We start from the raw sequence: 25,342 nt of genomic DNA on the forward strand, positions 1-25,342 counted from the left end.
CCACGTGATCATGCCCATCACAAGTATGTTTCCCACCGCTGAGGTCATGCTGTAATTAGAATACTACTCTCTGGAGCCTGTCCACAGTGCGTGTTAACCAGGGGCCAGCCCCCTGCTTTCCCACCATGAGGAGCTTCCTCCAGGACAAACAACTAACAGCATGGTCCAGATTCAGCGGCATGTGGGCACAGGGCATCTGGACTGCCATGCATTCAACTAGCCTAATTCTTCTGCTCCATCTCAAGCTAAATTGCTACCAATAAAATATCATCCAATGTCCAAATGAAGACAAATGTCTTCAATTATTTAATACTTGGAATGTGCATCTTGAATAGCTCTAATGTCTGGGAAATTGGAGGCTATGAAATGGAGGTATATCACTGGTTTTTATTATTAATTGAATAAATATTTTATTGAAAATGTGCTATTTGCCAGGAACTGTTATGGCTGCTATTGGGACAGCAGTGAACCGTGATGGGGACAGGAAAAGATTTAGCATTTTGTACTGTGGGTCCCTAGAAATGACGAGGAACAACCTTTCTTCTCCCTGTGTTGGTTTCTTAATCTAATCATAATGATACCTTTCTCCCAGAGATGTTGAAAGGAGGACAGGAGGGGGTACCTGTGAGGCACGTAGCCTAGCGTCTGGCACAGAGCAGGATGATGGTGGAGGTGGTGATGGTTATGATGGTGACGACGGTGACAATGGGGAGGATGATGGTGGTGACGATCACAGTGGTGATTGCTGCTGCTGTTGATGATGGCCACTGTACTTGTGTTTTACATGTTGGAATATTGGTTGGTTGGTCTGTCCCTGAGCAAGTCCACAGATGGAACATCTGACCTGAAGCAATGCATCCGACATATACTCATTAATCATCAGCCTCACACAAAATACTGTGATTAGCACACACAGGTCTCTGACAGGTCCAGGGACTCTTGTCTTCAGATACCATATATCAGTACCAAGGGCTATCAGGCTATAGAGGCAATAAAGTAAAACCCAATGCCAGCCTCCCTCATGTCCATGCAGTTAGAGCCTCCCTTTGCCTTTCCCCGTCTCATAAGTCACAGCTCCCACCTGCTCTCTCCATCATTCCTCAGCTCAACACCCAACTTCTGCTGCCCTCATGGGGAAACCACTTCTGCCGAAGCCACCATTGTCCCCACCATGCAGGCCAGATGCATGGCGGGCCATCCTTCAGTGGCCTGAATTCTCCAGCATCACACTTTTAACCACTCTCTTCTTTGTAGTCCAGGAGGTCACTGATCCCTGATTTCCCTTCTGTTTTTCTGGCCAGTGTGCACACTCACTCAGGAGACCTCCTTCTACCCCTTCAGGGCCTGTGTTGCCCAGACCTCCCACCTAATGCTTCATTCCCCTCCCTATGATGCTCCTGCTGAACAACTGCCTCAGGACCCAGGGCTCCATCTCCCCATAAACAAAGATGATTCCAAAATCCACAGCTCAAAACATTATGACCTTTTGGTGAAGAACCCTGCCAATGCAGGAGACGTAAGAGAGGTGGGTTGGATTCCTGGGTTGGGAAGCTCCCCTGGAGGAGGGCATGGCAACCCACTCCAGTATTCTTGCCTGGAGAACCTCATGGACAAAGACGCCTGGCAGGCTAGAGTCCGTAGAATCATGAAAAGTTGGACACAACTGAAGCGACTTAGCACGCATGCACACAGGCTCAAAACCTAAATATCCAAATGCCAACAGAAAGCTCTCCTTGGATGTTTCACTGGCACCTTATCTTCAGCATTTACCGTTTATCCTCCTTCACTCAGGATCTACTACCCTTCCTGTTTCACTGTGATTGGTCATATCGTCCACTCAGTTGTCAACATTAAAAATCTAGGGACAGACTAAATCCCTCTCAGTCTTTCAGAGTGCACTTAAAAGTCACTTCCTTTGAATAGTTTTCCAAGAACCATCATCTAATTTAGATGGTCTGACTCTTAGATGTGTAACATCCCTGCATATTTTTACTTTAAATCTTACCATACTGTATTACAATATCTGATTCACTTGCCTACTAGACTATAAACTCCTGCAGGTACTATATCCTGTGTTCTGTATGCCCCGACCCAGCAATTTTTTTCAATAAGTAGGGTCTTCCCTGGTGACTCAGATGGTAAAGAATCTGCCTGCAATGAAGAAGACCCAGGTTCAATCCCTGGGTGGGGAAGATCCCCTGGAGGAGGAAATAGCAACCCAACCACAGTATTCTTGCCATGGACAGAGGAACCTGGTGGGCTACAGTCCATGGGGTTGCCGGAGTTGGACATGATTGGTCAACTAACACAATTGGTCAGAAAAAAAATAAATGAATTAGTCAACAAAATAAATGAACAACATATTTTTTCAAAGCATGGCTAATGAGATAAGATTGTAAGTACTCAGCATATAATGTAAGAGGCAAGTTCTAGATCCTCTCTAAGACCTTGGGGGCTCAGATTCATTTTAGCAAGAAGGGGGACAGGGAGCAGGTGGAGCATCAGAGCACAGGAACCCAGTGCTGAGCCCTCTTCCGGGGTCTCATGTACAGCTTGTTCAGTTCTTCAAAGGAAGAAAAAGTACAGTTGCCTGGCTAACCAGTAAGCTGGGGCTCAGAGGCCCACTGCCCACAGCCCTGGGTGGCAGGTTCAGATTCTCTTGCCCACCCTGGTTCTCAGGTGGAATGATCCAATTTCTACCCATCACCTTGGAAGCTATAATGAGACTCAGGTTAGCAGGGGGTGGTTGGTGAGACTGTAATAACTCCTATTGAGTATTTAAAAATCTTTATGGCGTGTAGGTCTCAATACTATGGCTTATGTGATTTGATTTATAGAACTCTATGCCATGTGACTATAAACTAACGAGGCTGACTTTATTGTATGGCTCTTGGAAACTGGTCTTTTTGCAGGAGGCTCCAGCCTTTCTAGAAGGAGACGTTCAGTGTGGTTGATGCCTTGTGATGTCCCACCATTGAGGAGTTTGGGGGCCAGGGAGGGGATGAGAACAGGAAGAAACATCACGGTGGGGATGCAGGTGGATCCTCGGCTGTTGGCTTTACTGACATTCCACAGACCATGGGAAGTGGACATCAGTTCTCTCATGCAACAAATATTTGCTGGTATTTATGCCATTCCAGGCTCCAGTCCACTGCAGAGGAATCAGGGATGAGCAGAAGAAACACCCGCTCTCAGGGACCCTGTGATCCTGATGAGAGAGAGAGTTAGTTACACGGCCCCACGTGTGTCAGATACTTTGAAGGAAGAATGTAGGGCAAGGAGGCCAGTATTATAGCAACTGGATTGTAATTCATCAGTAGATCACGCCTTTGGTCTTGGGGAATATATCCTCTATATCTTTTCACAAAGTGAATCTTGTGTGCTTCACGTTTTGTTTCTATTGCTGTTTCGTTCGTCTTGGTCAGTTTCAGTCATTTTGGCATCAAGAGAAGAGGAGTTTTATGGTCATTGATGGCAGTCAGTGTGCCAGGTATAACAAGCAGGCTGAGCTGTCCTCATTCTCAGGGCAGCCCTGCCAAGAAGGTCCTGTTAACCCTGTTTACAGATGAGAACACAGACTTAGAGAGGATGAGCGGTGTGCCCCCAATCACAGTTACAGGAGGCAGAGCTGGGATGTGCAACATGGAGGTTAATTCCTGTCCACTGCTGATTCTTCTCACTGGCCTGAGCACACCGGACCTGAGAGAGGTTGTGATATGGTTGATGATGGAAGGAGGGGGGCAGAGTGAGACTCCACTGACCTGAATTCTGGCCTCGGGTCAGCAGTGGACCAGGAAAACCACTGAAATCTCTTTGCCTCTAAAGTTCTCATCACAAGGGAAAGTGAAAGAAAGTGAAGTCGCTCAGTCATGTCCAACTCTTTGCAACCCCGTGGACTGTAGCCCATCACGTTCCTTTGTCCATGGGATTTTCCAGGCAAGAGTACTGGAGTGGGTTGCCATTTCCTTCTCCAGAGAATCTTCCCAACCCAGGGATCGAACCCAGGTCTCCTGCATTGTAAGCAAGACACTTTACTGTCTAAGCCACCAGGGAAGTCAAAAATATGGTAACTATGTAGGGTTGGGTGTCAACCAGACTTACTGTGGTGATCATTGTGCAACAAATCCAAATATCTAATCATTATGTTTTACACCTGAGATTACTATAGCTTTATAGGTCAGTTATACCTCGATTAAAAAGCACATACATTTGCCTCAGTCATCAAGGGAGCAAAAAGACAAAGGGAAATGAAATTCTTCGTTCCCATCTAACACTGGCCATGAAGGCAGTTATTATAAGGAATTGCTTTGAGTTTTATTTTGAACAGAACTTGTGTCTCATCCAAAGCATTACATTCTGGTATGTTTCCATTTCTTGGAAATTTCCTTGAACCTAAAAAACAGAAGGCTTTTGGCTCAGTTCGTTTTTGGTTCTGACCTCTCTGTTTACTAGTGAATATCTCTAGTTTACGATACCCACATGTCCTAAGGGTCCGAGACAGCCAGTGTCCCCTGGCTCAGCCTCCACGCCTCCTCAATCATCCTGTCCCATTGGGTCCTCCTGATTTAGGTCGGTTTCTGGAATATAAATATGCATCATGTTCTCGCTTCTTTCTTTCTTTCTTCCTAAGGCACACACAGAGCAGCTGGGTACAATCTTCTCTCAGATAAACACAAGCTGTAAGTTTTCCTTATTTATGAATAACACACAGTTTGAAATTGCTTTTACAACTGGATACAAATTTCATTAGATAAATTCAGATATTTCTGCTGGATGCAGAGTTCCCCATAGCTATCCTCAGCTAGGCAGCCTCTCCATGGTACAAGGAAATCATAGTAATAACCACTTTGATCCTTAGGTGACTTCTAGTTCTAAAATCGGCTCTTTAAAATTAGAGAGAGACCTGTTCAGTTTCCCACATCACACACACGCAACCTCTGAACAACTTGGAGATTTGTCTGCCCTGCTCTGTACAGCGTATCTGCCCCCAGAGCCACTTCAGAGGAAAAAAAAAAATGATGACGGGGGAATTACGTCTCTTTCTATAGATAACGAGGATGAATATTGATGGGTGCTTCCTGACGGCAAGGCAGGGAACCGACGGCTTTATATTCAGTATTTCATTTAACACTCACAAATACCATACACAGTCATTACTATCATTGCCTGGATTTACAGGTAGGGAAGCTCAGGGTGACCAAAGTTAGGGGTATTATGTAAAATCACCCAGAAGTAGATTTTAGAGGCTGGATTCAGGTGCCTACGTTCTGACCTACCACCCGGTAAAACAAAGGCTTTTGACTGACCTACATCGCAGCTGATAGGTTACAGAAGGAAAAGACTTAAACCTGCCCCTGACTCCCCATCAGCTTCATTAAGGGTAAGTGAACAGCGTTTTCTTAACACCAAACTGATATAATTCACAGTCGCACCCCCTAACAGTCTTAGAATCTAGACAGAAGCTGAGATGTGAGCAAGCAGAGGAAATACATTGAGACGATGTGAAAACAGTGGAATCACTAAACTTTAGAACAGCGTAGGTTCTGAAGTTTAAACTGATGGGATTGATTTCTAATTTACAAACAAAGGCAGAGGGGGCCTCTAGATTTGAGGTGAAGGTTCCACGGATCACATACTCCCCCTACCCTACCCACACAGAGCAGATGGAGAGAGACCTTTATTACGCTTTCCCCTGTAACAGGGGGCCTAACTGGGACAGCAGTGTCCTCGGGCTCCATTGTGACTTCAGCTTCTTTCTTCCTGCTGCCAGCTCACGGCTCCATCCGACTGTCTCATACAGCGTTTTACTCACTCTTCCAACTTCTGCCTCCCTAAACCTATTTCTTCTGGATTCATCCCCATCACCAGACATTGTGCCACTTCAAACTCAACCCCCCCTTTTTATTTTCTCAGTCTCAACATCTAGACTCTCGGGGAGCCTTGGCCGCAGGGTTTCCACAGCACGCTCCTTATCTTTCCCTGTTTCTCCATCACCCTGTTCATCATGGTCACCAACGTCATCTCTTCCCTCTTCTACTCCTGATTCCACGTCGTGTCCTTGAAACCCCTTCTCTTCATGACAAAGTGATATCTTAAAGTTCATCACATCATGTCACCTCCCTGCTTTAAGTTCTCTGAAGCTATTAAACTGCACTGGGTCCAATTTGCATTTTCTATTAAAAATCACCCTAAATATCTAGATGTCTGTAAGACCTGAATCAAAGCTTAGATTGGCCCTTGGGGCAATTAAATCCTCTCATTTGTATTTTTTTTTTTTTTACATGCCCCAAGTTGTCATCACAGGAAAGTGAGAATTTGGTACATAATCATAATTTATGATTACTAAGTGCTTCCATGTTGCCAAGTCCTTTGGCAATTGTCTCATTAATTGTCACCCTATATTAATCATGTTTTGAGGGTTTTTTTTTTTAATTCTGTATTTTATGATGCTTTGACATCTTGGAGGCTTTCTAATTCTGGACTCTCCGGGGCTAGCTATTTCTAGAGATAGCAAAGGACTAGCCTTCAACCTGCCATTCATATGCAAACCAACCCATTAAGAGCCCACAACCCTAACCACCTTCTCTACCCAACTGTCACCAAGGCAGTGCTTGCCCTGCCCTGAGTCACCCCAGGGCCAGGTACTGGACAACTAGAGGATACAGGGAGAGTCTGAGGCTGTCACAATCATTCAAACAATCCAACCCTATATTCGATTAAGCGTGCCTCCCCTGCCTTGTCCATTCCTTCACCTGGAAACCACCATAAAGCCTTTGGACCTGACCTTCTCCCTGTTCTTTCTGCTTCCCGGTGCTTCCCCAAGGGACCCTGCATGGCGTGGCATGCCTCCTCCTCTGGGGAACACCAAGGGATAAACTCCCTTCTTTCAAGGCAGTGTATTCCATGTCTGCCACCTTAACCGACCTACCTTCCAACCTAATCTTGGGGACGTTTCACAATACCCCCAAATCCTATGAAACAGGTGAGACAGGCATTATTAGATGCCAGTCACACAGCAGAAGGGTCGAGCAGTCAGCGTCTGAATGGATGATCCAACAGCAGAAGCAACGTGCTGAGTCCTCTAACCTATCCTCATTTTATGTGTCTTCACGTATGTCATGACATACCCAAGCAAGGCATAGCTGCTAGGGCCTCCCTACCATGGCGTCAAGTCAAGCATTCCATAGCAATCTGCTGATATGAGCTATAAAGGAGCTCACCCCTTTTCCCATTCCCATTTCAGTCTGGGCTGGCCTTCTAATATCTCAAAGGATATACTGGTCACTAGCAATGCCTTCGGAGAAGGCAATGGCACCCCACTCCAGTACTCTTGCCTGGAAAATCCCATGGACGGAGAAGCCTGGTAGGCTGCAGTCCACGGAGTCACTAAGAGTCAGACATGACTGAGCGACTTCACTTTCACTTTTCACTTTCATGCATTGAAGAAGGAAATGGCAACCCACTCCAGTGTTCTTGCCTGGAGAATCCCAGGGATGGGGGAGCCTGGTGGGCTGCCGTCTATGGGGTCGCACAGAGTCGGACACGACTGAAGTGACTTAGCAGCAGCAGCAGCAATGCCTTACAGATGAATGAATCGCCCCCACCAAACTGTAGACAGGCATAGATTCACACAAAAATAAAACCCCTGCCGTTATTTCTCTGATTCACTAGCTCTTAAATTCAATCCACTTATTCACCCACAAATACTGAACTAGCTAGAAAGCCGACTCATGGAAGAGAAAGATGATGACTCCAGACATCTAGAGCTCGGGGAGTCAGCCCTGCAAAAATAAAAAAAAGTTGACCATCTCCCCAGGGGCAGGATGTTCACGTGTTATGAATATATAATGTCTCGCTTCATCTTATCTCTGCCTCTCTTCTTGCCCCACCTGTTTTCCTTGCACCTGGAATCTCATGTTCTTTTTTGCTTTTTTTTCTCCTCCAACAACTCCTTTCATCTCAAGCAGTCCTACATGGGCTGATTCAGCCTTTGGGAACAGCCCAGCTGCACCTTCTGAGAAGCACTAGAACCAGCAGGGGTGTGAGTCGGCCCTGTCATCCGTGTGCTCGGCAACCAAGTGGAGGGATCTGTGTGACTTGTGCGGCAGCCTGACCCATCCTGACGGCTCACACCCTCGGTGTTCAAGAGACAAACTCTGTAATTGAAGACAGTTGTAAGCCCAGCCCCAGTTCTCCCCTTTGCACGACTGAAGTCCTTCCAGGACATTGACAGTGGACAAGAGCATCTCGGAGTTTAGAGGATTATGTGCAATGTGTATACAGAAAACCCAGCTACACTCAGGTCTTAAGGAAAGATGTGTGTCATTAAAACTGGTAGGTGATCCCGGAATAAGTTATTAGGCTGCTCTCTGAGGCCTTGGCTCTCCTCCTAGCATATATTACCCCTCCTGGCATGGAGCTCACTAGGAAGCGTATGCTTCTACTCATCTGCATTGTTAATGCCTGCTTTCCGGGAAGGAACTCCAGGTACTTTCACTCTATTAAAACTTACACAACACTTGTGGCATAACTAGCGACAGGTATTCTTTCTTCCTGAGGTCCCATGCTCTAACTAAAAACGTTAGACCTGGGATATGTATAGTTACCTTTTTACAGGGGGTGGAGGATGGACAGCATTTATTTATATTGTATATTCATCATAGTACAGCATATAGTTGTTTAGTCGCTAAATCGTGTCCGACTCTTCGGGACCCCATGGACTGTAGCCCATCAGGCTCCTCTGTCCATGAGATTCTCCAGGCAAGAATACTGGAGTGGGTAGCCATTCCCTTTTCCAGGGGGTCTTCCCAACCCAGGGATTGAACTCATGTCTCCTGCATTGGCAGGTGGATTCTTTACCACTGAGCCACCAGGGAAGTATATTATCTGTGTCCAGTCCTTTATAACTGAGAGCAGGTAGTATGCTTTTGTGCCCTTCAGGAATGAACACAATCCATGGCAAGAGTTTACAGCTTATTTCTGACTTACATTGCATTGGAACAATTGTTCAGAGCCCAGGCTAATATTGCAAAAGGATTTGAGTACCAATCCAGTAAAGCAAAATTGCACCTAGCAACCATTCAATTATAATTATGATACAAGGGCAGGAACCACACAATAAGGTGTGGCTTTTGCCAGGGGAGTGGAAAGAAATCCTCTCAATAGGCCCAAGGAAAGCCTTCGGCTCTTGACCCGAAGAAATGCCCTGGCACTTCAAACTGGCAGACTGGGTTCTAAGAATGCCCTAACCACCAGTTCCTCTCCAGATGCATGATGGTTCCACTTCATGTTGTGATCATAAAGCAACAGACAGATTTTGTAAAAGTCGGTCAATACTTTTTAGGATCTCTGTGTGTTTTTCCTAGCTCTTGTATGCTTACAATGAGATGCTTGGGTAGTAATGTGGAGTAGGATGGAGACGATTTTGCACGTGATGCGGTAGGGAGACATTCAGATTTGCCATTTGGAGAGATAGAGAGCAAGTCTAGGGCCAGGAGTATTTCCAAGGCGGGTCACCAGAGTAGAAAGCGCTCCACCATCTCGCCAGAGCCCAGGAAAGCTCTGTCTGGGATGGGACGGTAGCTCGGCCACGTGGAGTGGGGACAGCAGAGCTGCGGACGCCTGGCACCGCGCGCATTGAGTCGGCATTCTGGCGCGGGAAACCTAGTTGAGCTCTTCAGGGCGGGGTTTGGCAACTTCTGCCTTGGCATCCGGCATCCGGGGAGGGAAGGTGCGAGTCAGTTTCCAATTTGCTGCGGTCCCCGAGCTCCCTCTCCCGCCCTTCCCTCCCGCCAGCACGTAGGGAAGCCGCCGAAAGGGGCGCAGCGTTCCCGGGCAGCCGCGGTGTCGCGGGAGAGAGGAGCCGGGGAGGTGGCAGCCCGGCCCGCTAGGCTCCTGGTGCGAGTGGGCGGCGCGGCGGGGGTTAAGGTGGGAGCCTGCGCCCAGCGCCCGCCGAGATGCGCGCGGTCAGCCCGCTTGCTCGGCGCCGGCACCGCGGAGAGCGGCGGTCAGTGATGGAGCTGCTGCCATGACAACCCCGGCGGTCGGGGCCCGCGCGCGTCGGGTCTGCTCCCGGGAGGCCGGCAGCGCGGAGGCCGGGGGCGGCCGCTGAGCGTGGCGTCCGCGCGTCCCCGCGCCCCGCGCCGCGTCCCCGGAGAGGCGGGAGCGCCGTCTGCCCGCTCCCCGTGCGCCCCGAGCCTGCGCCGCGGGCGCTCCGCGGGCCGGGCCGGCCGCCAGTCGCCGCCCGGGCTGCGGCGAGGACGCCAGGCACCCACCGCTCCGGAGGATCGTCGGACTTGGCCGCGGCTGCGGGTCCCCGCGGTGGAACTTTTTACCGCCTTGGCGTTCCAGATCGGAGACTCGGGCTGGTTTCTAAATACATCTGTACATATGTGTGATCTAATAAAACATTCTCTCCTCTCCTTGAAGCGGCAGCTTTTTATGACATCTCCTTTATGTCAGAGACACTTGCCTGGCTTCTTTGGGTTATAAACTTTTGATGCCAGACCTCGGCAGGACGTGCCCAACTGAATGTTAAAGTAGCATCTCGAAGAGAGGCAGAGAAAGAACAACCGTGACCTTCATCCCCGCACCTTCCTCCTTCCTCTCCCTTCCCGGCCGCCTCCCTCCTCCCCAGGGGAGCATCGAGAAAGCGCTTTTTTGGATGCAGGAGGGGGCATCTGGTTGTGCCAGGCTGGAAAGCTGAGGCAGGATCTGAGGAAGAACAGTAGACTCCGGAGAGCCTGGACTCCGCTTCTCCTTACCCCCCTCTCCGCTTCTGGCTGGTTCCAGCCCCTGCCGCCCTCCCCGCGCGGCTGCCCGAGACCCGCTCGCGTGCGGGGCGGGGGACGAGGACCGAGCCGCCGCCGGAGTTCTGGGAAGTTGTGGCTGTCGAGGATGGGGGTCTGTGGGTCCCTGTTCCAGCCCTGGAAGTGCCTCGTGGTCGTGTCTCTCAGGCTGCTGTTCCTTGTACCCACAGGAGTGCCCGTGCGCAGCGGAGATGCCACCTTCCCCAAGGCGATGGACAACGTGACGGTCCGGCAGGGGGAGAGCGCCACCCTCAGGTAGGGAGCTGTACTTCGGCGGGGGACTGAGCCCCTCAGATGGGATTCGGTGGGAACGGGCGAGCGAGAGAGGACCGGAGACCTGCGTGGGGGACGAGCGTGGGAGAGGGCTTTTGCAGGCCCAAGAGGTGCCCACTTGGCGTTCTGTGGCAACTGGAACCCGTTCTCCTGGACAGCTTGCTCATTCGCTGTGGCTTCTCTGGCCCCGGGTTTTCAGAGCGAGTCCTGAGGTCCAGGCTTGGGATTGCATGTATCCATGAGGCTGTGGCTAGACTTGGCACAGCGATGTGAGCCCTGGCATTGAAATACTGGGGGCTGAGCTTGGGAGCACTGGTGCCCTGGGGGCTGTCTCATAGTCGGGAAGGTATGTGATGAGGCATGGTGGTCCAGAGAGGGCTGGTTGGCCTCTATCAGCGGGATACCTGAAATTTCCGGCTCTGGAATTGCCAGCTGCTGGGCCCGGGCCCTTTATGAGTCTGCAGCCATCCATGCCAACCCCGTGTGCTGCTCCTGGGGCCCCGGTTGTAAATTACGAGGGCAGTTTTATCTTTGCAGGCTCGGCCCAGGGAGAGGAAACATGTCTCTTTTATGCAACGACAACACTCCTGTGTGAAAAGCACAATAGGAAAGCTTTTTGTTTTACCTTAATGAGTTACAGAGAAGCACTTACGGGCTCCAGGCAGAGGGGTGGAGATTCTTGGAATATGAACCTTTAGGGACCCGGCCTGCTGCAGCAGAGACTTTAATAAAAATGCAGCCACCAGTTTCCACCAGCTCAGCAGATATCATCTTTTATCCCTTTAATGAGGCAGTTCTGGTCCTCGGAGACACATTCAGGGACGTCCCAGCTTAACTCTGCTCACAGTGTGCACGGGGTGAATGCATTTGCCCTGCCTGTGACTTTGATGGTTACGGTGGAAATAAAACATCGTGCCCCAGATTCTGCAGCTGAGAAGCCTGGCAGCTCCAAGGAACGCGTGAGGGTGGGGCTCCCTTCCTGCTCGGCCCTCGACTTTCTTGGTGTCCCTCTCAGCCCAGATGAACCTCTCCCTGGGAACGAAAGGAAGGCCTCACGCGACCACTGCTCTTCTTCCTAATCCCAGGCGTGAGGTTGATGCTTGCCTTCTGAGTGGTCTCACTGAGTTTTCTTCTGAGCCCAAGGACAGGTCCTAGAACCCTGTCTGGTGGTGTATGGGGGCCCCAGAAGGAGGGAGAAAAACCAGAATGGAGACAGACCTCCTTTCCAGACCTCCAGCAGGAGGGAACCCCTCTGGCTTGTCCCGGACTAGAGGGAGTATAACGTGCATACTTCCTTCCATCAGAGAAATCCCGGGGTGAGGGGCTGGTCCACGCCCTGCAAGGCACATGCGCAGAGGGCCAGTCTGCTCAAAGAGAGGAGTAACAGCCAGGCTACGGTGCGGGTTACCCCAGGCGACGTGGGGAAATGGCGGTGGGTGTTAAGGGGTGCCAATGCTGTGTGCCTCTCTCTCCGTCCTCCAAACTCATACCCTCGTACCAGGGACAGAGAGGCGTAGCACAGGATAAGGTCTCAGTGCTGAACTTTCCAAAAGCCTCCGGCCTCTTCTTGTCCCTGAAAGTTAAAGCTTTCTGGCCTGCAGTAACACTATTCCACCAGCAGAGGGCCAGCTTTGAGCTACCTTTTTATTAGCTGCTGGCCTGTTTTCATGATCTTCAATTCTAATGTTTAGCAGCTGGGCTTCGTAATGGGAATGGGAATAAAAAAGGGAAAAGCTGAATAGTTGCTTTTTGTGCTTTGTGGAGAAAAAAGAAAGAAAAACCTTACATATTTGAATATAACTGTTATCTGTTACCTGACGGCATGCTTTATTTTTTAAAAAGTAAGCCCATCTTAACGATGATTTTGCCTCTTGACTTCTGTATAACTTGCCCTGAAATAGAGAAATTCAGTGCATTGTCCCCAATTTAATCTTTCTGTATTCTCTTTCTTTTACCTCTCATGTTTTCCTCTTTTATTAAGTTTCTTTCATTTTTATCAAATGCCTCCATTTTATATGCTTTTGCGTGTTATTCATTCTCATCTTTCCATCTTTGACCACTGAAGTCTTACTATTCCCTTATTTTTTAAGGTTCTGATTTCACTACAATCACAGTGTTTCTTAAAATAACATCAATAACTCTCACAGATTTCTGGGGGTCTCAATCTCTCCCCTTCTGTTCTCCATGCTCCTTTGGTGTCTTGGCTTGACAGCTGTGCGCCGGTCTCAGTGAAAACCTTGTTTGTCAGGACTCTGAGGGGGCGGGCATCCTGTTTCCCGTCTCTGGAAGTCCATGGTCTCAACCCCAGATAGATGTATCATCCTGTTGGTTTTTTTTTGCTTCTAAAAAATTGTAGTTCTTAACTGCAGTCACTGTCTAATCTCCTAAAAGGTGTGCCACTGGGAATTCTGTGTTTGGGAATTTAGTGTTCTGAATGCATCAGATGTTCAGAAGGCATTGAAAACACTGACTGATTCCCAGGTCCACTAGTCAGAGCCATAGAAAGTCTGTTCATATGTGGCTGCCTCGGAGCAAAGTAATCCAAACCTGTTTCTCAATCTTGAATGAAGTTACATAGGAGGTCGAAGACCAACCAGGAGAAGCCAAGGGAAGGAGAAAGCTCGGTCCTCCTTTGAAATTTTCAGTGAGATGCTGCTCGGCTTAGAGAGGGGTGATCTCCTTCCTCGGCGCATGTTTGTGGTGCTAGGTCTTTGATTGAACGTGGAAGGAACTCATTTTATGTAGATGAGGCAATATTATCTTCCTCATAACTACTTCACAGGGCTACTTGAAAAGTAAAAATAATTATGTGACTATGGAGTTATTTTGCCTTCTTGAAAGAGAGATGATATGGAAAATGAAGGTGGTATTCACAGTGTCTGAATTATAGCTGCTATGAATCTGATTTGAATTCATTATTACAAATGGGCCCTCTTGGCCAGAATCATTTCATTACAATTATCTGCTGTTGGGTTAAAAATGTTCTGTGCCTCTGCATTAGATTAGATATGACAAGTGTCTAGAAGTCCTGTGTCTGAATCATTGCCCACGTCAGGAAGGGAGCCCAGGATGCTCAGTGTGGTCAGCTGGTGTGTATTAGGCTATTTCAGTGACGCAATGCTCACCAGATGTGTTTTCTTCCTGGACTTCAGTCTTCTCTAAATTTGCTTCGGTTTTGCAGTGAACCGCATCATCCGTGTCCGTGAACATTCTGAGCGGGTTTCGGTAGGCTGAAAGTGGGGGTTGTTGCTGTAACTGTTCTGCTAAGCGGGAAAAGTTCCCACCAGCAACCTGGGGACGGTTGTTTTTTTTTTAAGCATGGCATGATAATCAGTTTTGCTGATCCAGGCTGGCTGATCTGGGATTATGCTTAGAAACTCTCGTCTAAAATACCCTCGCATTTTCATTTGGAGTTCTGAGCTAATCTCTTTGGAACCCAGTATTTGGAGGTTAACCACTGCCAAGGAGGAATCTGTGCAGCAGGATTTTGCCAAAGTCACTGAGGCAGTCAGGCTCCCACGGAGGCGTCCTGTCTTTTCCTGGGTGTTTCTCTGCCTTTTGCCCTCTCCATCAGCAGCTTTCTTTTTGTGTACATTAGAACATTCAGAAGAGCCATTAGGTTATTCCAAACAAGGCCACAGCACGTGAATTTCAGCATTTCAGTTACCTAAACTGAATAAGGACTCTGATCGGGGCAATGGCTTCGCTCTGGTAAGATGGATTCAGACATGGACCCAAGTACAAGTCCATACAGGGCCACTCCAGCTGCAGTGCTAACCTGGGTTGCCCCGGAGTTACTGAAGATGCATTTTAGATGTTCCATGGCCAGGATCCCAGACGAATGAAAGCAAAATGTCTGGAGTTGGGCACGGATGTATTAAAGATCTCTTCTAGTATTTCTCATGTTGAGAACTGCTGCCCCAGAGCCCCTTCCTGCCCCAGAGCATCTGAGCAAGGCTGGTGTCCAGTGGTCCTGCCCACACTTTCATAACCCTACCTGCGTGCATGGACCTCACCACTTAAAGCTGCTGAATTGCCTGAGAAGGAGCACCAGGCCTGGGGGCCTGCATACCACCTGGGCTTGATTCTTGCTCCTTCCCTCACCTGCCAAATGATTTTGAGCACTTGAATTCATTTGTGTACCCTTGGGGATGGTGTCTGCCCCATCTAAGGCATCGGGGAGATGAAAGAGATGGTGTTATTATGCTGATTAGAAAGCAACACACAAGTGCAGGTTGTTATAGGAGCCAAACAAAACCTCAGTGATGACCTGTGATGCCCTGTCCTTTCTGGGTTCATTTCTCCCCGCTCCCCCAGATGCATAGAGAGCTCTAGAATTCTCCTCCCCCTCCCACCACACACACAGATCTCTAGCATTCTCTGCCCCCCACCACCACACACACAGAACTCTAGAATTCTCACCCCTTCCCCAGTGCCAGCCAGCGCCTTGCTTTCTGCTCATGGTCAGGACTCACCTTCATCTGAGCCCCCATAACGCCTGCTGCAGATCTTTGTTCTGATGGTCACACACTGTGGACTCGTCAGTTACATGTGGGTGTGGTTGGACTGTGAGTTCCTAGAGGCACAAAGCCATGACCTAGGTGTTGGCTACAGACACCGTCATGGATACTGAGGATCCAAAATGATACGTCTGGGCTGAATGCTTTACTCCACTGTAAAGGAGCTCAGTCTCTTATGATGGAGTGTTAATCTGCAGCGATAAAATGCTCACAGCGAAAGGGTTCCGTTCTCTTCACAATATGGCGCCAACGGCAGGTGGTTGGTTAGAGCCTTTGGGGGCCTGGGGGACCTGCATTCTGGTGCGATCACTTGCCAGGGGGACACTTAGTCCACCAGTGGCCTCCGAGGCTGAGCCATCCCTGGGACAAGGTGAGGAGCAGGGCAGCAGAGCAGAGGGGGTCTTCTCAGCTGCAGTAGGGTGATGGACTTGAGAGCAGGGCTGTTCCTGCGGAGACCTGACTTCTGTCGACCAGAGGAGACATGTGGAGCCAGGAGGGAGAGGGGCGGATGGGGAAGTTGGCGTATTCCCATCCGGCAGGCCTGGAAGAGGGGGGCTGGCTAGATTGAGGTCGTCTAATCACTGATTGGTAGGGATGCCAGCGCGGGGGATGGGGGGGGGGCGCATCTTAAGGCAGTCAGCATACGTGTTCTGTGACTTTCTGGATTGCTCTAAACAACTCAGCCATTCCCATCTAAGCCCTTGTTCTTTTTTTTTTTTTTGGCCTTTAAGTAAATTTGGTCCTTGGGTTCAGTTTAGTCCTGCTGTTCTAGAAAGGGACCTTGGCCTGCCTACCTTGCTCACTGTGCAGCTGGCTCTGGTGAAGGGCAAGGGTGGAGGCGAGCAGGACTGGGCAGCCTGAGCCCCAGACCTGATGGGGTCCAGACATGAGACGCAGAGGATAAGAGGTCCCGTCCATCCTTCCCAAAGGAGGACTTGAACATTATCATTAATGGGAAGCATCGTCATGGTCCTAAACATGTGTTTAGGGCTGGCCAAAATGGCGTTGCCTGTTAAGTTAGGAACTGTTAACCTTTCTTGATTTTTTATTTTCCAATCCACTCAAGATGGCCCAGACTATTTTGGGTTCATTAGTTTGTGTACCATTTCCCCTGCAGGAAGATGCTTTTTAGCTGACGTTGGGTTGAGGAGGAAGGTGGCTGGGAATGGGCCCTGGGGAGAGAGGCTTCCCGCTGAGTGCCTTCTCACCTTCCAGCTATAGCACCTTCCTGGGACTTCTCGTACCTGGCACATCATTTTTTAAGACGTGAAAACTGAAGCTGTGATGTTTCTGCAGCTCAGCACTCGCCCTGCCTCCATCTGTATGTCATTGCCTCAGTAGAGGAGGTTAGAAAAGGGAGGTGTTGGAGCCTGGTGCCCCTTCCCTGCGGGACCACACCGCAGACCCTTCAGTAAAACCTGTGGGTGGGGCTTAAATAAATAGACCCTGTCATCCATAATTGACTGTGTGTTGGGTGCCAGGCCAATTACTTACTGTTTCATGTAATTTTCAGAATATTATGATCCTGTCCAGGAAGGAGACATTTTCTTCTACCCTTCTAGGGTCTTCTGGCTGGTCTAAGAATTAAACAGACAGCAGACAGGTGAAGAGGAGAAAGTCAAACAAAAGTTTAATAACATATATACATGGAAGAAACCCAGGGGAATAAATAACTCACCCCAAAGCCCAAAGTCCTCATCCTGAACACCATCCTCAGCTGAAGACTAAGGAGGATGTTGGAAGTAGTGGTGTGGAACTTTTAAGCAGAGGAAGGCAGTTCACATGGAGATGAAAAAGCAGATTGATTGGTAAATGAATGAATGTTGGTCCAGCAGAGAGAGATGCAGAGTGGGCTCTGATCTCTGGGAGTTGCCCCCCCCAAACCTGGCCGTATTCTTTGCAGACATCTCTTCTGACCCTCTGTTCCTGGAATAGGTCCTCTATCTGAATTCTCAAGACAGTTACTGGGAAGGTCAGAGTTTCTTCCTGAGTCTTGGCCTTGGCTGTTTTCAGCTTGAAATAATCCACATGCCAGAAACATTTTGACATGTCAAATTTTGTTCCTCTACAATCCGCAATGTATAAACTAGGAGACTAAGGTTCAGAAGGTTGAGGCACTTGCCTTGGGTCACGTGGTTATTATGTGTCAGAGTCTATGCTTGCTCCTAGAATGCCTTTTCCCCCTTCTTCTGAGTTTGATAGTGCCCTCTTCCAGGTAGGGAGAACAGAGGATGTTTCCATGAGCTTCAAGCAGAAGAAGCAGACGGCTCCTCTGTGTTCCTGGGAGCTGTATTTGAGCCCAGGTTAGGACGTCTGCGCCGGGTTGAGGGCTGTGGCCGCCTGTGCCGTGCCCCCAGCAGGTCCTTTAGGCCTCTCCCTGCACACCAGCAAGCACTGCTCTGTCTCTTGGGGCCAGAAATCAGGCTGCAGAGGGTCCCACCCACCATGTGTGCTGCCCTCTGGGTGCCCTTAGCTTTGACTCTGCCCCGCACGCTGCGCCCTCTGGGAACGTCTGTGACCTCTCACAGGATGAGCAGCCCCTCCAGGGACCCTGCAGGCAGGACGGAGCAGCAGGGGATGATGACAAGGACACCAATGACAGAGCATTTCTCCAAGGACCAGGAGGAAGCAAGTGACCCGCGTGGAAGGCTGCAAAGGCGAGAAGTCACATGTTTCTAGATCCAAAAATCCAAGGCACGGTGTCATCCCGTCTCCCCATCTTTATGCTCGTATTTTATTTTAAACCATCAAGACTGTGGCAGCAGCGGGCACAGGCCCTTCTTGCTCACCTTGTGGCTGACTCATACCCTACAATGTCTGCCTGACCTCTTGTGGCCTCCTCTTCCCTGGAGATGGTACATTTTGCTTAAATCAGAAAGATGCTGAAGGACTTGACCTGGCTTCCATAAGAGTGCTGATCAATGTTGAAAACTTGCTTTTGAATATTAAACATCTCCAGTGGGTCTGAAGATTTATGAGATCTCGATTAACCAAGTTTCCATTGCATAATAGAAATACAGTATGTTTTAAGTGGTTGTGAAGTTTTCTGGCAAGGCCACAGAAGATAATTTAACTCATAATTATCCAAAATGCTATAGACCCGCCATGAAGAATAATAGAACACGATGTTGTTGTAGAAGAAGTAATTACACAAAAGACGGGAAAAATGAATATGATAATTTTCTATTTATCGTGAATGCCAGTGCTGAAGAAAAGTAGACATAATTACAGTAAGATAACATGGAAACATTTTCCCAAAGACATTTCTGAATACTTCCAAAAGTTTGGGAGTTTGTATTATTGTTTCTGTTGTGCCAAATTTAATTTTAAGATGCATAGCTTTCCTTTTATTTGATTCAAGTGTGCATTTGCAGCCTCAGTAATGCTGAGGAGTATTTTCATGAGTATTAATAAAGCAAGGAAGATAGATCAAGGAGACAAAAGACAAAAATGGAAAGTATAGAGAAGGAAAGAGACTTTCCCAGGGCGTCAGCAAGAGTCGCAGACAGACAGAGACTCTGCCCACGTGAGGATGAAGTGGTTAAGGTGGACTCTCTGTAGTCCCAGGTAGAGGAAGAGGGGGAGACAGGAAGTGGCAGTGCTGCCCGTCCCCTCCCCCAGGCTCTGCTGTGCCAGTCAGTCGGAGGACTGACTGTCCGGGTCATGGGACCACACCCACACAGGTGTGCCATGTCCACCCTAAGGCATTGTGGTGCGTGTGTGTGTTAGTTGCTCAGTCGTGTCTGACTCTTTGTGATCCCATGGAGTGTAGCCGACCAGGCTCCTCTGTCCATGGGATTCTCCAGGCAAGAATACTGGAGTGGGTAGTCATGCCTTCCTCCAAGGGATCTTCCCAACCCAGGGATGGAACTCTGGTCTCCCACACTGCAGGCAGAGTCTTTACCATCTCAGCCACCAGGGAAGCCCCATCCTAAGTCAAGGTGCCAGCAAATTTAGGGCTCAGGTTCTCACTTGCTGCCAGAACCCGGCTCTTTCTGACCCTTGGTTTCGCCTGGCAGCTGGAGAACCCTTTCTGTCACTGAGCCCTGGCGCATGACCTGCTCCTTTGTGCTGGACCCACCCCAGGCGCTGGGTCATCGGCAGTCTGCTCTATTCGGCAGGTGTCTCTTCTCCAAAAGCCCAGCTCCAGTGTTGACCCCAATCCTCTCTAACTCCTCCTGATTCCTGGACTTTCCAGCACTTACTGTTCACCTGCCCACTGGAACATCCTTTCAGAGACCACCTTATAGGCAGGCAAAATGTGAGAGCTCAGCCAATTCATGCTTGATCCTTTATTAATACCCCGTCATTCTTGGGTATATGCGTTGCCCTACCAGATAGCATGCGCCTTGACTGGGATTGATTGCAATTGATGCCATCCCAGTGTAGGGATTCTTGTTTGATGTTTGGAACTCCCCACGATGGATAAAAGAAGTCAGCATGTGCTTTGCAAGGAAATGAATCAGTCAGGTGTGTTATTGGAGCGGCCTTGCCCACATTGACTTAGGTGACTGAAAGGCACCTGTGTGGAAGGAGGGAATAAAGGGATTCATATTTGTGCCGGCCTATCTTTCTAGCCCATCCCTAAAAATACTCCTCTCCCTGCTCTTGTTGGCACTGCTTCTGTGCCTTTTGTTAAATGTATTAACACTCTCTCTCCATCTTTGGGTCCCAGAGTCCAGTTCAACACCTAACTCAGAGGGGATGCTCCAGGTTTGTTGCAAAGATGAATGTGTGTCCTTTATCTCTGTCTGTCCACCTCTTTCTCTCACACACACACATACCTACTTTTCCTAATGAAGATATTCTCATCCATTTTTAAGCAATTGGGAAGTCACTGACATTACAACCAAAGATTCTGGCATTTGAGTCCTGGTTGAGATAATGATCTCTCCCTAGATACTTGGTATTTAACTTGTCCTGTCTTCTCCTGCTTATTATAATTGCAGCATTTTCGAATTTCACACCATTCTTAAAGTCAGCATTCTGAGATGCTGAGCAGTTACAAGGGAGGTATACCAGCCTCCTCCCTTTTTATTAAGGATACAAAATAGAGGGTGGCATATCCTGGAACTTTATCTGCAAACTCTCAGGAATGGAAAAAAATGTCAGTGAGAGTAGTCTTCTAAAATTGCAGAGGGCATCTTAGGATGAAGGGACTTAGGGACCTATTGTTTTGTCCGTGTGAAATATAGCAGCTTCTGTGATGAGCTCTCACTATGAGATCCTTGAATACATCCCCAGAGCACCTGTCCTGCTATGACTGTGCAGTGGGAACAGTTTATAGATCTTCTTGATTATAAGTTTACATTTACACTCAGCTCGTCAGTGGGCTTCCCTAATGGCTCAGGCAGGAAAGAATCTGCCTGCAATATGGAAGACTTGCATTCTATCCCTGGATTGGGACGATCCCTCAGAGGAGAGCATGGCAACCTATTCCTGCATTCTTTCTGGAGAAGAACCACGGACAGAGGAGCCTGGCGGGCTACAGTCGATGGTGTCGCCAAGAGTCACACATGACTGAGCAACGAAGCACAGCGCAGCAGTCAGTGGGCGCTTAGAGAAATATAAGGTTAAGTATAACCCGTGTCAAGAGGTTAAGGCACAGACTTTAAAAGTCAAGAAGATTCAGTTCAAATCCTGGCTGAATGTGATCAGACAAGTGACCAAGTTTATCCAACCCTCAATTTTAAATAAAGGATTGAGGGGTTATACACCACCTCACTAAGTTGTAGGGGAGGAGTAGATGGCATTAAGTTTGTAAGAGCTTAGACTAAAATCAGACATGTAGTAAGTTCATGATAAACAGTAGCATTAATGTTTTAAAAATATGTAAGTTCCTGAATTCACAATTTAAAGAACCAGCTTTTATTGACTACTGTGTGCCAAGCCCAGTTCTAAGCGGCGTGGAAATTATAAAGTTGAATTAATCCCAGAGTTTCCTCTTTAAACACTCACATCTAGTGAATATGTTAGCAGAATAAAGGGCCCATAGATCAGGAAGTGGGGGAGAAAGGAGCCAGAGGGAGAGAGTGAGGAGGAGAGGAGTGAATTTGCATAAAATGCACTATATTCTGTGTTCACTTAGACAAACCCTGGCATTCACATTCAACTGTGTAACCTCCACTCTAAAAGATATAGAATATATTCTTTTTTATCACCCTCAAAGAATTCCCCTATGCCCTCTCTTTTTTTGTGGTCAAATATGCACGACATGAAATTTACTATTTTAATCACTTTTAAATATGCATTTCTATGTCATTAAATGTGTTTATTTTATGTGCCAAAACGTGTATCTCCAGGCCTGTTTTCAGCTTTCTGAACGGAAACCCTGCCCCCCTCCCCCATTAAAGACTAATTCCCCATCCGCTCTCCCTGCTGCCCTGAGTTTCTGTCTCCTCTAGGGACTTCATATCGTGGGATCATACAGTATTTGTCCTTCTATGACTGCCCTATTTCATTTAGCTTCATGTCTTCAAGGTTCATCACTGTAGCGTGTGTCAGAATTTCCTTCCTTCTTAAGGCTGAAAAATATTCAATTGTAGGTTTATACCACTATTTATCATTTACAGCAGAGACATTACTTTGCCAACAAAGGTCTGTCTAGTCAAGGCTATAGTTTTTCCTGTGGTCGTGTATGGATGTGAGAGTTGGACTGTGAAGAAGGCTGAGCACCGAAGAATTGATGCTTTTGAACTGTGGTGTTGGAGAAGACTCTTGAGAGTCCCTTGGACTGCAAGGAGATCCAACCAGTCCATTCTGAAGGAGGTCAGCCCTGGGATTTCTTTGGAAGAACTGATGCTACAGCTGAAACTCCAGTACTTTGTTCACCTCATGGGAAGAGTTGACTCATTGGAAAAGACTCTGATGCTTGGAGGGATTGGGGGCAGGAGGAGAAGGGGACGACAGAGGATGAGATGGCTGGATGGCATCACTGACTCAATGGACATGAGTCTGGGTGAACTCTGGGAATTAGTGATGGACAGGGAGGCCTGGCGTGCTGTGATTCATGGGGTTGCAAAGAGTCGGACACGACTGAGCGACTGATCTGATCTGATCTGTCTATGGAAACATGGGCTGCTGCTATGAATAATGCTGCTATGGATGTGGGTGTACAAATATCTGTTTTCTGCTTTCAATTCTTTTGGTGTATTCCCAGAAATGGGATTTTATATGCCCAGAAGTAGATCATGTGGTAATCCTGTATAATTTTGAGGAACTGCCATACCATTTTGCATAGTGGCTGCACCATTTTACATCCCCTCCAGCAATGCACAAGGGTTCCAGTGTCTCCACATCCTTGTCAACACTTGTTATTTTCAGTTTTTTGTTTTTATAATAGCCATTTTAATAGAGGTGAAATGTTATCTCACTGCGGTTTTGATCTGCATTTCCTTGATGATTAGTGATATTGATGTGCTAATGTCCATTTGTGCATCTTCTTTAGAGAAATGTCTATTCAATTGATTGTTCATATTTAATCAGGTTACTTGGAGAAGGAAATGGCACCCTACTCCAGTACTCTTGCCTGGAAAATCCCATGGGTGGAGGAGCCCGGTAGGCTGCAGTTCATGGGGTCACGATGAGTCAGACACGACTGAGTGAATCAGGTTACTAGGCTTTGTTGTTGTTGAGTTATAATAATTCTTGATGTATTCTGAATATTAATATTTTATTAGAAATGATTTGCACATGTATTATTCCATGTGTGCATTGCCTTTTTACTCTGTCAATAATGTCTTTTGACGCACACAGCTTTTTAATGTGAGTTTGCACATTTTATCATTTTTTTCTTTTGTCCTTTACGCTTTGCTGTCCTATCCAAGAAATCTTTGCCTGATCCAATGTCATGAAGCTTTTCCCATATTTTGTCCTTGAACAGTTTAATGGTTTTAACTCTTCTGTTTAGATCTTTGCTCCATTTTGAGTTAGTTTTTGCATATGGTGTAAGGTAGGAGTCCAAGTTAATTTTATTGCATGTAGATATGCAGTGGCACCCCACTCCAGTACTCTTGCCTGGAAAGTCCCTTGGACGAAGGAGCCTGGTGGGCTGCAGTCCATGGGGTCGCTAAGAGTCGGACACGACTGAGCCACTTCACTTTCACTTTTCACTTTCATGCATTGGAGAAGGAAATGGCAACCCACTCCAGTGTTCTTGCCTGGAGAATCCCAGGGACGGGGGAGCCTGGTGGGCTGCCATCTATGGGGTCGCACAGAGTCGGACACGACTGAAGCGACTTAGCAGCAGCAGCATGCAGTTTTTCCAGCACCACTTGTTGAAAAGAGTATCTTTTCCTTATTGGGCTTCTCACTCTTGTTAAAATTCATTTGAACTGTAGTTTATTTCTGTGATCTCTATTCTACTCCGTTGGTCTATGTCTGTCTTTATGCCAGGACCATACTGTTTTGGTTATTGCAGCTTATAGTAGATTTTGAAACCAAGAGTATGAGACCTTTTACTTTGTTATTTTTCAAGATTATTTTAGGTATTTGGGATCCACTGAGGCTATATATGCATCTAGGATCAATTTTTCTATTTTTGAAAAAACATCAAAGTCACTATTGACAGGGATTGCACTGAAGGTGGAGACAGCTTAAAGTAGTATTGACAATTTAATAATGCTGTCTTTTAATCCATAAACATGGGATGTCTTTTCATGAATATTTGTCTTTAATTTCTTTCAGAAACATTTTGTAGTTTGTAGTGTATAATTCTTTCACCTTGTTTAAGTTTATTCCTAGTAATTTTAAATGTATAAATTAAATTGATTCTTAATTTCCTTTTTGGATTGTTCATTGTTAGTGCATAGAAATACAACTGCTTTGTATGTGTTATATAAAACACATACGTTTTTATTTTTATGTGAAGATTATGGCATATGCATAAAAATAATTTTATTTCTTTCTTTCCAGTTTTGATAACTTTTAGGTATTTTTCTTGCCTAATTGCCCTGACTAGAACTTCCAGTACTATGTGAATAGAAGTGATGAAAGCGAGCAACCTTGCCTTGTTCCTGACATTAGAAGGAAGTATTTAGTTTTTCAACATTAAGTATAAGTATTTTATATATGGCCTTACCTTGATATAATTTCCTTCTACTTCTAGTTTATTGAATTTTTTATCACAAAAGAGTGTTGAATTTTGCCAAATGTTTTTTCTGCATCAATTTACTATTTTTTTAAATTCATCCTGCTAATATGGTATATTTGTTGAGTGATTTTCATGTATTCAACCATCCTTGTATTCCAGTAATATGTTCTCCTTGTTTATGGTATATAATCTTTTAGCATCATGTTGAATTCAGTTTGTTAGCACAGTTGGCTCTTAAATAACACAGGTTTGAACTGTACCAGTCTGCTTGTATATAGAGTCTTTTCAATAGTAAACACTATGTTTGCAACATGAATTGTGGTTGGTTGAACCCACAAATGCAAAACTGCAGATAGAGAGGAACCAACATTTTTTTTTTTTTTTTTTTTTTTTTTTTTTTTTTTTTTGAACCAACATTTTTATGTGGAGGGCTAACTATAAATTAAAAGCGATTTTCAGCGGTACAGAGGGTCAGCACCCCTAGCCCCTCTGTTGTTCAGGAGTCGACTGTATATTGAGGGTTTTGCATCAGTGGTTTTACATCCCTTATGATAAGAGATATAGTCTGTAGTTTCCTTTTCTTGTGGTGTCTTTCTCTGGCTTTGGTATTAGGATAATGCTGGCCTCATAGAATGAGTTTAGAAGTGTTC

General features: G+C 47.0%; 1 protein-coding gene across 2 annotated transcripts in view; it reads left to right on the forward strand.

The window, feature by feature from the left end:
- Positions 1 to 9,913: 9,913 nt before the first annotated feature.
- LOC102266224 (opioid-binding protein/cell adhesion molecule) overlaps positions 9,914 to 25,342 on the forward strand; it is a 525,900-nt gene continuing 510,471 nt past the window's right edge. For both annotated transcript variants that reach the window (XM_070365105.1, XM_070365106.1), the window contains exon 1: positions 9,914 to 11,063. In XM_070365105.1, coding sequence (XP_070221206.1) covers positions 10,897 to 11,063 — 167 coding nt within the window. In that variant the 5' untranslated portion in view covers positions 9,914 to 10,896. The remainder of the gene's footprint in view (positions 11,064 to 25,342) is intronic.

This window comes from Bos mutus, chromosome 29, assembly GCF_027580195.1.
Source record: "Bos mutus isolate GX-2022 chromosome 29, NWIPB_WYAK_1.1, whole genome shotgun sequence".
Taxonomy (NCBI): domain Eukaryota; kingdom Metazoa; phylum Chordata; class Mammalia; order Artiodactyla; family Bovidae; genus Bos; species Bos mutus.